At 38.3% G+C, this 15,669-nt stretch overlaps 1 protein-coding gene across 1 annotated transcript in view; it reads left to right on the forward strand.

Moving 5' to 3' along the window:
- MPPED2 (metallophosphoesterase domain containing 2) overlaps positions 1-15,669 on the forward strand; it is a 102,135-nt gene that overhangs the window by 54,163 nt on the left and 32,303 nt on the right. Inside the window, exon 4 of the mRNA XM_030484665.1 lies at positions 2,399-2,624. Within this exon, the coding sequence (XP_030340525.1) occupies positions 2,399-2,624 (226 nt within the window). The remainder of the gene's footprint in view (positions 1-2,398; positions 2,625-15,669) is intronic.

Here is a 15,669-nt window from a genome sequence, read left to right on the forward strand (position 1 = left end):
GCATCTGCAGCCAGCACTGGTTACTCTCCAGCCCACAGGCAATGGATGTGCTGAGCTAGAGCTTGCACATAGATGTTGATGAACTTTGATCCCCATGGGTTTCTCCTTCAGGGCATGTTTTGCCTTATTCCTCAGTGTTGGTGCTTAAGTTTCATTGGTGGGGCCATGTCCCCTGTTCTCTCTCAGGTCCCCTCATCCTGGCTCTCAAGAGGTGACCAAGTGGAGGCTGTAATTGCAGTAAATACTGTTTGGTTTTCCCTATGGATTTCAGGTGCTTATTTAAGATGCATAATGTCATATGTATATATGTTCTAATAATCACTGATGCCACCATTGTTTTGTCTGTTCATGTCCTGTGTGTCTTCAAGGCAAGCCCTCTTTTTCAAGGTGTCAAGATAAAAAAAACCAACATTGACTTCAAGCAAAAATGTTCCAGACTTTTAATTTATCAAAATAAAAGTGGGAGAAAGTGTAAAACTTGGACGTTTATCCAGTAAGATGAGACGTTTTCTCGTGGCAAGACTGGCAAATGCTGACAGCTTGGCAGAAACCTGAATTTAACTTCTCCATCCTACTTTTCTGAGAATTTTATCACATCTAGCTTGTTTTGGGGGATTGATAGTTACGACAAATGTATCAAATTTCATGCCAGTGGTATCTTTTATGGTTCCTGAGAGAGGAGAAAATAGCAATTTTACCTTGTGCCCAGGAGTCACAGAGAGAAGGGATTGTAGGTACCTGCCGCATCGAGTTTTTAAATAAAAATGAATTGCAGAACAGCCTGTAGCAGAGGGGAAGGGAAAGGAAGAGGGAAAGGAGTGAGGCATAAACTGCAGAGGAGCATTTATTGCATCTCCCCCACCTTTTATTCTAATGCAGCACTGCAGAGTTATGAATATGTATGATCTGCATTTTGTTCGGATGTGAGGTGCCTGTGAAGATTTCTGCTTGAAAGTTTGTTGGGTTTTTTGGTTTGGTTTTTGTTTTTTGTTCTTTTTTTTTCCCCAGGGAATTTGTAGGTTTTTAGTTTTTCTATCTAGAATTAACTAATTTTGCAAAGATGATGTTTGTATACATATCTTGTGTAATTCCTGTTTCCGTGCTGTAAATATTGAAAACCAGAGGGTTTTGACTGGTTCCCCATAAGTCTTATTTAGGGGAAAGTTAATCTTATTGTAAATACTTGCATCTTTGCTTTGAAACTTATTTAAAAAAAAGAAATGAAACAACACAAACCCAGACAGTTTTGAAAGTTGAAAGACAAGATTTAAACTAGCAAAGCCACATCTATTTAGGAGAACCATGTTCATGAGAAATACATGGCATCTGTGTTCCTCAGGGAGTTGGGAGTACCAGAACTAGAAGGGGGTTCCACAGAGACATTTCCACATATATTTTGCTGTCTTTATGGAAAAAACCCCAAACAACAGAACCAGCCCTTTCTAAATGATGATTAGGATTAAACACCAAAATAAATGATTTGCTATAAGACGAGGAGATCAGGCTATGGTGAAGGAAGTAGAAATTAGCTTTGATGCAAACTTAGGTGTGATTTTTGGCAAGTCACAGTGAAACAGGTTTTGTAAAAGAATCAAACTTCTTTGAAGACACCACAGTATGGGACCATATTTTTAAGGGAGCTCAGCACCAAGTATGTTTATTTGGAAGATTTGGCACTGGCTGTTGGTAATGAGTGCTTGAAAATCTGTCTCTGAACTCCAAAAATCTGGCTCCATGAGCCTGATCCATGCCTCCTTCCTTCCAAACAATGGGAATAGTTCCTCTGAATTGGGGTGTTCAAGCCTGCATTCTTATCTCTGACCATCACGGTAAATGAATTAACCACATTTCCTTTTTCCCCACCTTATGTCTCACTTGCCTGAGTTTCATGGTTTCTTCTACATGTGTGCTTCTTACAGAAAGGAGATACTACTATAAACTGAATAATAATAATGAAGTGGAAGTCCATTGCAGGGGAATTGAAGCTTTGGAAAACAGGCTAGGTCTGGAATAAATGCCACAAATCAAAATAATGGCATCATTTAAAAACCAACGGCACCAGATGCCTAATCTTAGGCTAATCTAAATCAGCTGAAAGCAAGGGAGTGGTGGTGGTTTGTGCCATCTTTGGAGCTGGTTTGGTGCCTACCAGCTTGTTTTGTTTAACTCTGCAGTACATGCTTTTTATTATGACATTGCTTTGTGTGATATTACTTTACATTTTAACGCAGTTTCATTCAACTGAAAAGGAGCAGCATTAATAACTTCTGCTCGGCATGGAGATGCACATAGACCTGAGGTATTTCATTCTGTTACTGCTAGCTGTCTACTTATTGTGCCAGCAATGCTGAAGTGGGAGGAAAATGTGCTAATTAAGTCCTCTTTTTTGTTATTTCAGGAAACCTACCATATGAATATAAAATAGTGATTGCTGGGAATCATGAACTGACATTTGATAAGGAATTCATGGCAGACCTTGTTAAACAAGATTACTACCGCTTTCCCTCTGTGTCCAAATTGAAACCAGAGGACTTTGACAATGTTCAGTCACTCCTGACAAATAGTATTTACTTACAAGATTCAGAAGTAACAGTTAAAGGATTCCGAATATACGGTGCCCCGTGGTAAGTCTCAATTTAAACTTCCTTTGCCATTTATTACTTGAACCACAGCAGGAATTATTCCTGTTGAAAATGCATGAAGCTGCTTTGTTGCATTGCCCTGCAGATCAGTATCAAACTTAAGCTGTAAACTACGCTAAAACAATTGCCTCCCCTCCCCCACCCCCCCCTTTGTGGATAAATAGGCTCTATTTAGCCATGTGTGTGAAATAAGATGAAAGGAATTGTAATTATTTCTATTATGCCTGCTGAATGCACTTAAAAAATTGTGGACTCAATATCCACACTGTGCTTGTGGATTAACTGCATCTTAGTATATATTAGCGAAGCTGCATTATATTTATTGTACACTGTTTAGGTATTTATGTCTGCTGTGCTAATAGATCAGTATGGCAGCATTTAACACCCACACAGCACAAGTTACAAGGCAGCAGGTGAGTTAAGCATTATTTCCGATCACTTCTAGGCATTGTTTTCTTTCATTTGTAAGGTTGTGATAAGGAAAATTCAGTCCAGTTTTGATCTCATTCCACCCCTGTGCCAAGCATGTGCTGTCCAGTTTTGTTCTAAGGAGACTCTTCATTGTTTTTTCTACATGTTCTTTAATTGTGGTGCCTGATATCTCTGTGTGGAGTCTTGGGTAACACTTGTTTTAAATTCTCACGCTAAAAACAGCTACAGTCCTTTCAGGCTCTGCCAGAAACCTGAACTTCATTGGTGGTGATAATCATTGCGGTACTTGGCATTCTCAATTGTCAGCTGAAGTACTTAGGTGCTAATTTATGCACGTCTATAAGAAGGGTTTTATTGTAAGCTTATATTTTTGACATCAGGCTTGCTTTAAAGGTGAAAGTAGGAGAGGAAGGGAGAATAGCAAGGGTTGAACCAAAGGATGGAGCAAACCTATACAGATATTAGAAATTTTCCCCTTCATCTCATCTTTATTGACTGTTTGCTTGGCCTGCAGGCCTTGGTGATGCACACTGATACTTCTGACAATGCTTTTTTGAGGTCATATTTTGTACATTAGTGCTGGCTAGAAAATTGTGATCTAGCTCTGTATCTCACATGTTTGACTTAAGCTACTAATTCTTCAAATTTAAGTCATAGCCTTTAGCTAGTAGTTTAAATCAGCCTGACATTGCTTAGCTAAAAAAATGACAAAAATCCCCCCAAAACTCCAGGCCAACCTCTAAGTCCTGCAGTATCAGCTAATTGGGAAAGATTATCTTAATTCAGGTTAGGAATAATCTCTTAAAAGACATTTCAAATGATTTTTTTTTTTAGTAATACCCTATAGGCAGTCTATTATCCCTTTGTCTCTGCCTGCATTTGGAAGTTCTTTCATTTTGCAGGTATACGTGTGGATTTAGAATGTTTGTTCTGAAATACTAAGGGATGCCACGTCAAGGAACTGAGTTGTTTTAACCATAACAAGTGGATAGCATATGTATTCTGACCTAGTCATGGAAGACAAATCTTAATTATTCCTCCATATAATCCATTAATAACTGGATTTTTCCAATTAGCAATCAATGGGAAATGAAGCTAGGTAGCTACAAAGGCATGCAGAGCTCCAACCAGGTACATGCTTCTCCCTCTTGAAGGATGTTTCATTTGTGTTTAGCTGTGAAACTGTTATCAAAGCATGTCTTGAGCAACTGTTGGTATAGGTTTGAGGTTATCATTTTGAATGCAACTTCTTAGATCAGCTGTTCTGTGTTTGGAGCATAGAGATGCAGTCTCTTCTCTTTCCTTCTCCCCCCAGATAATGTGGTTTCCTGTAAAACATGAAAATTCAGGCAGTTTCTGCATTTTAGTTGGTCATTGAGAGAGAGAGGAAGGAAAAGTCACATCACATACTAGAAAAATCTGTTTCAAATCTGTTCTGTGGCTGGAAACTGAGACAGAATGATCAGACAAGCCTGTTAGCACTTCGTAATTTTTTTTTCTCCTTCCCCTCCAATCACATCTCGCTCTACTACTATAAATCTTCAGATTTTACCCTAAAGGAAGAGAACTGGGGGTGGGGGGGGAGGGGGAAGCGATGTTGGTATTGTATATATTTGTGGCCTCCTTACCCCAATTAGTTCTGTCGCAGAAGTGGAACCCTGGTCATTAACCCAGAAGATGCACCAACCCTAAAAACGAGATAACTTGGCATATTCAATTTATGTGCATTTTTGTAAGTATTTCCAGAGGGAAAAAAAAAATCTCATTTGCTGATAAAGCTACTGGTTTTAATTTAAAAAGAGGGATCAAACCAAGAATAACAGCTGTGATTCTGGAGGTTTCAGCCTGTCAGGGGTTTCTAAGAAGTAATTGCCAGAATAGTGGGAAAACTGGCTATAAGTCATCTATCTATTTAGAAAATGTAAATTGCCAACTCAGTGTAACTACAGAAAAGAAATATCAGTCCATATTCATTACATGTTATTACTCATGGTACATCTGAAAGCTTTCTAAAGACCTAAGAGAGTTCAAGTAGTGCCTCCTAACTTACAATTTGGTAGAATTTGTGTGTAGAAAATAACTTACAATACACGAGAGCGTTCATGTGTATTTGCAATTGGAATGTATGGTGGTGCATATCAACAGCCTCTGAGGAGCAGGAAATTTGAATTTAGCCTGATGGTTCTGAGAGTATTAAATGGCATTAGCTGGAGGGAAGTTGAAAACGAGTATCAGCCCCTAAAAGAGAAAAGAGCAAGGGTGGGACATGAATCACATTGGGAGCTCAGCTCATTTTCAGAGCTGGAGAACGTAACTTGACATTTTCACACCTTAAATGAGAGATATTTGATGTACCTCGAAGGAGCAAAATGGCTGAAGGTTTTCCATTTGGTCTCTAGATAACAATCCACAAAAACATTTCTCTCCTTCCTCTTCCTTCTAACTTCGTCCTCTGAATCTGGCTTGTTTGGTAGGGAAATAATTGATAGTTTATGCAGTCAAAACTCTTCTAGATTCCAATGGAAACATTTTCTACTTTGGAAATTTGAGATTGAGGCTACTTAGTGAACAGGACAAAAAATACAGACAGTAATGAATATATGAATTTTTAAATCTCAGTGCTCCCCTTGTGAGGTATACATAAGCATAACTCATACTGATATGTCTGTAAAAGGGTAAGGAGAGACAGTCTGTTTTTCCTGCAGCTTCGAGTGCTGAATATGTATAAGTTTTATTTAAATTCAAATGTTGTTATTTTAAAATATGTGTGGTTTTTTAAATTATATTTGGAATTGTTCATCCATGCTAAGGACTGAATTTACTCAGGTATGCTATAGACGTTTGAATACAAATATTCTAGCAATGCCTGTTTTCTAATGAAACTTTAAGAGTGTTAAAACCACCAGAGAACTGCAGTTAAATGGAGCCAGAATTCGTTTAAACCACATTTTGACAGAAACAATTGTTCAGGGAGAATAATTTTTCTGTGTTTTGTTTTGTTCTGCTGTTCAGCTCTACAGGTAGCTTTTTTTTTTTTTTTGGTTGGTTTGAAGGATAAAAATAGTTGAAATGAAAAAGTATTCCGATAAAATTTATTTTGTGTGTGTAGAAATTGATGGTGGTTAATTTCATTAATATCGAGGAAGTAGGCTTATTTATGGAATTTAAATCCTGTTCTCCATAAAAATGCCACAAAAAGACACAAGCCATAAGTAAAAAATAATCCAATAAAGCAATCATTTACATTATTTTTAGGTATTAATATATGGGCAAATTCCACCCATAGCTAGCAGAATGAAAAGTAAAACTGAAGATCCAAGCTTTCAGCATATATATTTGTTTAGATAACTATGAATAGAGGAATCTTTTTGAGGGAAGAAAATGTTTAATATAAAAGCTAATTCAATATAAATCAATACATTTTAATGGTTAATGGAATCAACATTATGGAAATAACTGAAAAGCACAAACGTAAAAGATTAAAATTGACTATTTAAATGACTGAAATCTGCAATTTGCATCATTGTGATGAAAATCAATTCATCCTGAATGAAGCTAGGAATAAAGCTCTTCCCTTCGGACAGGAACAGCAGCATTGTTCAGCAATATCCTGCACGTTTGTCAAGTTGTAGCTTGTTCAGGTCTCAAGAACAGAAGCACAAAGCTGGCCTCCCAGTTGCTTGTAATGAATACTAGTGGGTTTTTCCTATGTCCAGGAATTTGATCTGTAGGGTGATCCAGAGGTCAAGAACAAACGGCTTGCTGTCGCTCACCTCTGCGAAGCCAAGGCTTTCATTTGCTTTTTTTAATAACTCCAGAGGAAGTACCTTAACTCTTTTTCTGAAGCAAAGTTTTAATTGGCATAGATAATGCAGCCTTAAGAAAGTAAGGACAGGTTCAGCCATCTCCTTAAAAAATACTGTTTGGTGCAATTTTTCTTATTCCCCTTTCAGCCCCATGTAAATTTTGGGGGTTTGCATCAGTTTGAAATTATTTCTAACACTCTTCCCTTTTCTGCTTCATTTGCAATGATATTTTAATACAAGTAGCTCCAAGTTAGTAGCTCTCCCTTGCTCCAATCAGTGTTTTCAGACTTCGTGTTTATCCTGTCAGAAAAGCATCAGATCTTGATTTTTTTTGCTTTTCAATTATAAGTTTTGTAATGCACCGTGGATTTTGCTGACAGTCTTCAAGTTCTTGAAATAGCAAGCAAATTAACAGCAGATATTGAGCGTGAGGACTGGAAAACCAATTGGCAACTCACACAATTCGATTCAGATATACTGATGGGTTGGAATGGATCTCATTTCTTTTATTTTCATAGTCTTAGTTAGCAGTTAGCTTGTGCCTGAAAAAGGGAGGAATAGAAACTGGACTACTCAGCAATAAAGTTCTTCGTTGCTATTTAGTAGTGAGGAAACCAGGGGGAGGCTGGACAGGATTTTTGGTGGTGTACCAGTTTTTCAGCAGTTCTGGCATTTATGCAGTAGACGTCGGCAACTGAGAAAAGAATTGGCAAAGGCTGAAGTCTTCTGTCTGTGTGTTAAACAAACACACCATCACTGTAGCATGATTGTGTTTAAAGGTGCAGGCTTCTGTTTCATTTTTCTTGGCATTAGTCCTTCAGGTCTCTCATTTTAGGATCGAAGAATGTATTCCCCTTGGTCTAGAATTGCAGTGGTTTATTTACATTTTTGCCTTGTTGGGAATGTCGCTGATTTTTTTTTCAGTCTCCCTGATACCAGATTCAATTCTAAGTAAAAAAAAAAAAAAAAGGTCCTGTTTACTTTTAAAAGCTTTCTTTTTCCCTTGTTCTCTCTCTTTTTTTTTTCTTTTTGAATCAATAGTGGAATGTTGTAATTTTAAATGTATTATCTCATAAGTAATTCTTAATACTATGATGCTAACCTGTAGCTAATTCTTTGGAAAGCTCTGCATCCAGGCACTTGGGCAGATCATGAAGCCTTAACTTTCAGAGTATTCATTACTAGTGTAACACACAGACTGTGTGCGTCTATTTGCGGGTGGAAGTCTAGCCAGTTAAAACAGACATAAAACAGTGGCTCTCCTAACTCTTTTGAATCTTTCCTACTGTGGAAACGGGGATTTGAATTCCTTCAGAGCGGTACCAAACAGATGATGGTAGGAATCTGCTTGGCGTCTGTAATTCCTGCTTCATTTTCCTAGAATTCAGCAAGAACTCCAATAGCCATAATAATCATGAGCTGTGCTGTTAAGGGGCTAATTATTTATGGTGGTCTTCTGTTGAAGTGTGGTTTGCTCGGCAGCAAGGTCATTTTGATATACAACTTGTGCATAAAAAACCCCACAACTTGTGCTTGTGTTGGTAGTTGTGCTTTGATTTTGCGTTTTTCACTTGCTAGCTGTCCAGGAACAAGAAGTTTGCTTTCCTTCTGCAGAACAGTGGAGTAACAGAGTGGTCAGAGTTAGGAAGAGTGGGGATTAACTGGGATGATACAAAATTCCTGGAATTTTTAGCTCTGCTGCTACAGACTTCATCTTGGGATAAGGTCTGAACCCCCTGAAAGAATGGGAGCTGGGGAAAGAGGAGGGATGCTGAGAGTTGACCAAAGTGTGGAGATATGCTGTTCCTTACAGGATTTGACTCACTGCTGTGTGTTGATGCTTGCTTGAATAAATTCTGTTATTAGCTTTGACAAGCTAATATCAGAACAGATTTTGCATTGGTGCTCTTCAAGCCCCATTACTTTCTTTCCTTTGTTTTCTGTATATCCTAAGCAAGAAGAATTAGGAAGCAGCTGGGTGCTCCCTTAGGACTCCCACAAGGAACCAAGTGGAAGACCAGGACTTTGCTGTAGGAGTAGATGGACTACGTGTATCTCTGGAAGAACAAGGCCCATCCAGCCCAATGTGTATGAATGTGTGTATGTTTCCAGAGGGATATCTAGATCCAAACAATATATCAGTGCATTTGCTGGGGAGTCATCAGCTGTGCTGCTGGTTTAAAAGCACTGAATGCGTGGATAATTTCTAAGTCAGGAGTTGTGACCCTGAGTGAGAAGAGACTACGTGGGCTGATACCTTCACAGTGCACTTATCAACCGCCCACTTCAATAAGGTACCTAAATGTCATGTTTGAAACGTGGTAGTTTCACTGACTCAGTGAGATTCATAATAAGCTTTTACTAAATTTGTAATTACCAGCTACATCCAGTTAAGTTGTAATCAGAAAAATAGGGATACTTTCAAGTTTCTTTACAAGAATTGGTGGAATGAATGAGAGATTGAGGGGGAAGACAGGGGAGAAGGTAGGTCTCGTCCCATGTACTCAGGTGTATGATATAGGTGTAGTCTGTAGGTGGCTTGCTTCATAGTGCATCTATTCAGGACAAACAGGAAAAAAATTGGAAGAATTTATGTTGCTTCAGGTAGAGCTGATGATAAAGCTCATATGATTTGATGGTGATAGAAATAGAAAGAAAAATTATGTTTGAAAAACTGTATTTGTTTTTAATACAAAAAGTCAGGTAGCAAGTGACTAGATTTTGTTAGCTCCCGGTGAAGGACAAGATTTCTCATGACTGTCTTCAAGATGATTTGAGTCATATTTATCTAATACTTATTGATCAGAGTGCTAACTTTACCCTGATGTGTATAAAATGCTTAAAGTAATTCACAGAGCCTGCGGAATAAAGCAGAAATTGCACAAGCGCTTCAAATAAGAGAACACTGATCGTGAATCTGAGCATAGACATAAAGGTCAAGAGTGACAGCTACATTCGTCAGGTTTTCATGAGAATCCGTTCAGTAGAATAGATCTGGCACCTTATTTCAGAAGTGGTCAACACTTATAGATTCAGTTGGAAAATCAATGAGACCTGTGGATGTTTATAACCACCTCTAAAATGTTTAGGTGCTAATCTATATTATGGTTTGTGTGCATCTGAAGTATGAGACTCGCTGACATAGAATAGTGACTCTACTAGTTAAATATCAAAATTTTAATATGGCTGACAGCTATGTCTGTGCATGCAGAGAGAAGGCTTAAGCAGTGGTTTACAAGCAGAAAGATACCAACAGCCTATCATTGTGCCTTCGTAGATGTGGCTGAGTTGCATAAACCGTTGAGTAAGTACAGAAGGCCTCACAAGCTGCCATGCCTTGCTACCTCCTCAGTTAATTTTGCATAGACAAGGTCATCATTTTGCAGCCTGAATGTGCAGTGTACCTGAGAGAACATAATGGGAGTTATTACCTAGTAACACTGTTCTGTGTTTCTCCTCTTTGGTGTTTTAGATAAACACTGAACACAGTATCCGTTGTGCTTAGCTGTTTGCCTTACATACTGACATGCATGTCATGTTTGGAAACCCTGTGCCTATGGCCACTTTGACAAAAGAAATAATGCTTCCTAGAAAATGAGCTCGTGATTTGAAATCATCTGACAAGCATGGTGGTGTATTTATTTTGCGAATCATGTTGTAGATACTGGAGTGTTGTGCCTGCAGATCTGCCAACCTCTCTGTCTTCTGCTTCTGGAGAGCCCTTGCCTTCCGTTTTGATGCTTCAGCAGCATTTGCTGGATTGGTAGGACTGATGAAGTTCTTCAAACAACCTGTTTATTTGTGTACAAATGTGAATCAATGTACGTTATGACAAAAGCTGGTGTTTGCAGCTGCTGACTGTATTGCTTTCTTGATTAAGGTTTATGGGTTTGTACCCTGGAAATAGGCTTAGGGATTGTGTATTGCCTCAATCTTTATATAAGAAAGTTTTACGTAAGAAGGAAGGATGAATCTTTTCGTCTCCCTTTACTGGCACAGATTTTAACGCATCTAGTTTCCAAAACTGGGAATGTAGTAAAAAGAAACTGTGAGAAAGGTGTTCTCTTTAACACCTCTCTTGATGTTCCATCTGGGCTGCTTGGGACATTTCCATGTCCTGCATCGCAGGAAAATGGGAGAAAAGCAAACTGAGTGCTAGTCTGAAAGCTGTAGTCCTAATATGTTCCTGTTTTTAATATGGGATGCCCCAATACACTTTCATCTCCAGGGTTATGAATACCTGAAATTGTTTTTCACTTCTTAGTAAGTTTCTCTCCCTCTTCTGTTTGTAAATACAACACAGGTTTTGTATTTGTTGAGAAACCTAGAAAGTACCATTTTAAGGAAGAATGTCTTCCCTTGCCTAACCTGAAGATCCTTGTTTATATATTCCTAGATTTATAAAGTTCAAGAATGACATTGCTTATGATCTTGCGTGTATGGCAAAGGAAGAGAGACAGCTTTTGGGGAAGCTTAGAAAATATGAAAATAAGTCAAGTAGAAGTCACTCTCAAAATATTGTTTGATCTCTCTGTAGATAGAGATACTGAAATCGATCCTTCCTGAAGTTAGAAGGACTTTGTTAGTTCATTCAGGTTTTTGGACAGCAGATTGCATGTGTTTTAAGGAAGCACTGGCTGCAAGTGGTGCCTGCAGTTGTTCTTGAACTCTGAAGCAGGCACAGATGAAGCATTCTATGTTGCCATTATCTTCACTACATTTTGTTGTAGCTACTCAAACTGAATACTTTCAAAAGCAGAAAAGTAGTTTTCCTCAGAGGCATGAAAAAGTTCCATCATTTTCCATATGGTGTTTATGTAGACACTGCACATAGGTCATGCATAACTTCTAATTGCTATTGATCTTCAGCAAAACCCCAGGTAGTGGAAAAAAGGTTCTTTATCTTGCAGTTTGTTTCAAAGGCATTTATTTGTGGAACTTTAACCTGGCTGAGTACGTTTTCCTCATGCAGTGGAATGCTGCCAGGGCCAGCAAAATCTGCTGGCCAGGATGGCACAGCAAGAGCAGCACACCTTCTCGCAGAGTCAGATGGGATATTTGGGATCTCTGCTGGGTCTTAGTATCTGCTACGATATGGCAGTGGCAGCAGTGTTTTGAGTTACAGTCTTTCATTATATGTCAGTACTGTATTTGCTGATCCACATACATATATAGCTGAAAAGTATATGTCCTGCAAATTTTATAATCCTTTAATATCAACAGAAATTTAAGTTGAATACTTAAAGTGTGAGATGAAAGTGTGCTTTGTTTCAGAGAAGGATTTTGGGTTTGTTTCATAAATCTTGGAGGTAAGATACAAATAAAATATTCAGAGATGCAGAGGCTGATTGTCCATCTGGAAGTGTGAGCTGATTTAGTGCAGAGCAGAGACCTCACTGTAAGGTTGTGCCTGTAGCTGATAATTACTAGCAGTCAAACTACCTAGAGTGTACACCTTCTCTTATTTATATTCCAGTCCTGTAACCTTCCCTATTCTCTTGTGCCTTTGTTCTATTAATCTACAAAACAGGGCTCGACTTGTGATTAGTCCTTGGAGGTTGTTTCTATTAATCAGGCTGCAAAACAGGTTTACTTGGATGTTCTGTTGCAAGTGCTTACTGTGCTTTCCTCATCAGTCCATGGCACAGAGCTTGCTAGGGTTGTCTTAAATGGCAATGAAATCAGTGATGTGTCTGCTGCACTTTCGTTGTGTTTACGTCTTGATTGTGTTGTTGTAAGATGGGGAAAATAGAAAGAGGAAAATAATTGCAGTCCTATAGAAAATGGCTTAAGTTAGTGACATTTGTGGCTGCACACTGACAGAGAGCGAACTGGAGCTGCAGGATGGATCCTGTCACAGCAGACCACTTGCCAGGTGTGTCTTGGATGAGAAGAAGCTGCCCCACCTTTAAATGCAAGCATTAAAACTCAATGTTTGATCACAGGGGGCTGTTTTAAACTATTTTATATAGAGTTCTAAAGATAGATCTATCCCCATAACTTTTAAAGAGTCATTTAAGATAGTGTATATTTTTCTGCAGTAGATAGAAAGCCAGGCAGATTTCTGCTGATGTATGTGTAAAAAAAAAATCTAAGAGTTGGTGGAATATAAACAAAAAACCCCCAGTGGTAACACTTCCATTATTAGAACTTACCGTAAAATTTGAACAATAAACAGTATATGTAGTGAGAATCCAATGTAGCTTCATTGTAGAAGATATTACTTACTATAAAAGCATAATGATTTATGCTTCTAATTAAATACCGTATTTCCTCCCTGTAGGAGGAAAGTATCTATTTTTAAAATGTATCAGAAGAAACAAACCAGATCCCTAGTTATTTTTTCTATACCGTTCCTTTGGTTTTATTTCTTTTTTGTTAAGTTTTCATAATGTTGATTATGTATTTCTTTGCCAGGTCGCTAAAGTCTGTCACTGAACTAGAGAACTTACGCTTCTGTCTGGGAAAAAACCCTGGTCCTGAGGCAGCAGGGTTGGTCTCAGCTGCTGTGCTGGCCTCTCACTGTGTTCATGCCTTGGCTTTTCTGTATTCCCATGGCACACGCCTCAGTTTCGTCAGTGCACAAGTTTAAATTCCCAGCCTTGGCAAAACTGGCCTAGTCTTGACTTCCAGTGAAGTCCTGACCTGAGTTCTTGTTGACTACACTGAGAACTGGTCCCTTTCTGCCATCATTTAGCCACTCATGTGAAAGGCTTTGTGCTTAAGGAGAAGGGCTTCCCAAACTCATTGTGCCTGCTCTTCTCCTCCTGTGGCTTGAGGAGAAGCTGGGTTGCTGGGTTACCACCTTTTTCCTGCAACAAACCTGGGCTGTTCCAGAGGGCTGACCATTTGGAGGTGCCGTATAGTAAAGCCATTTTTCAGAGGTTTGCAGACTACTAAATAACATCCACTTAAATTAGTAATAGCTTGCACTGTCTAAGCTGATTTTCTTTCCAATTCTAGCCATCTTCAGATAGTGCTGTTTCAAAGCCACCACGGTGAAATTTTACATATAATCTTCATGTTAGGAATTCAGAAGAAATAGGCCCTCAACGTGTAGTCCTCTTTTGGTAATTTCATTTTCACCAGCTAGTTCTACTATTTTTTTTTCTTCTTGTCTTATTGTTTCCTCCTTCCTTATCATTTCCCCAATTATCAGAGAAATCACTCTTCCTGCATTGATTCATTTCGACCAGAGTCTGGAAGGCACAGAGAATCAAATTAACTAATATTTTACTTTTGCATGTGATTAATGTTAATGCTTACAAAGAAGAAAATACTTTACTGTGATTTAATTTTCAATCTCCAGTTGATTCCTGCTGATTTAATTTTGCAGAAGGTTGTCTCTCTGCTTATTGTCTGTTATGGAATCATTGAAGTTAGAGATGGAAAAGACCTATTAAGTCGTTCTGCTATTGCAGGATTGTCTCCTATGCTGTATTTTTGAATGTTTTGCCCAGTTTTAATCAATGAAGGAGTTTTAGTTAATTCCTTTCAAGATTGTTTGTTAGTGTAGTAGGTGTTAGTAATGGGAACTAATATTCTGTGTATATTCTTCCTATGTTCAATTTTTTGAAAATCCAAAATGTGCCATGTTTGATGAGATGAGCCTGAAGGTTTCTTGTACTTTTCAGGCCCTGTGTCAATTACAGTATATATTCATTGTTTGTAATCCTTTCAGATTTTTCTTTGTTATTTCTTATTTCTGGTGAGGTTTTTCTATGTTCCTGGGTATTAGGTTTTGGCTGGTTGGTTGCCTGGTTTTGGATTTGTTTGGTTTGGTTTGGGTTTGGTTATTTTTTTTTTTACCACAAGCCAAGCCACACTATTCTGCATGGTTGTCACTAACATCCTGGATGTTGAGTGGATATAGTTGGCTAGTTGAAATAGTGATGTAGTTCGGCAACCATGTATTTCATGGCTTCTACAGAAGGTCCAGTTGTGTGTTGTGCTGTGTTTTGATGTCTTGCAATACACATCCATGTATGGAGCCTAGATTGTTTCCTACTTTTTCCCATTCATGTTGCAAGCTCATACATAATTTGCTGTCAGCTGCTTCCCCTAGGTCTTTTGTATTAGCCTAGTGGGCTTTGGGTCTCTTCCTCTCACTGATTATTTACATGTTTTAATTCTTCGCAGATATATTAGCCTGCATTTTTTCAGAAGGAATGCTGTTTTCTTCTCTCAGTGTTTCTAACCTCCTTTTGCATAATTTCTTTCCCCACTGTCATGTTTATAACACCTCTCACTATATCGAAATCTGCGAATTTAATTAATGTACTGTTTACCCGTTCTTCCAGATCATTAATAAAGATGTTAAACAAAACTGATCCTAATACCAATCCCTATGGCAATCTACTAACACTTCCCTTGTGCTGCTGCACTCTATTTGTTTATAGCCCTTTAACCACTATTCATCTATGCAATATTCCTCACAGGCAAGCCAATTTTAGGTTTTTGGAAAGGGTTTTTATCACATTTTGCCAAAGTCTGGTCTGATACAGTCTACTATATTATTTTAATCTACTGACATGACTGAATTTAATATATTTACAAAAACTAAATGTGATGAAATAAAGCTGTGATTTTTGAGCACTTTGAAATCTTAGCAGCTGAGTAGCTATAATTCTCCTTTCTTAGAGCAATTACACCTCCTCCACCCCCACCCCAATTACACTGTAATTTTATTCTGTGCTGAATTTAGACTTACTAGGAGGTAATTCTCACTATCATTCCTTAATTCAGGGTGTGCAGATCAGCACCAGGTTTCTCACTGCTTCTCCAGGATC

This window comes from Strigops habroptila, chromosome 4 (genome assembly GCF_004027225.2).
Source record: "Strigops habroptila isolate Jane chromosome 4, bStrHab1.2.pri, whole genome shotgun sequence".
Lineage (NCBI taxonomy): Eukaryota > Metazoa > Chordata > Aves > Psittaciformes > Psittacidae > Strigops > Strigops habroptila.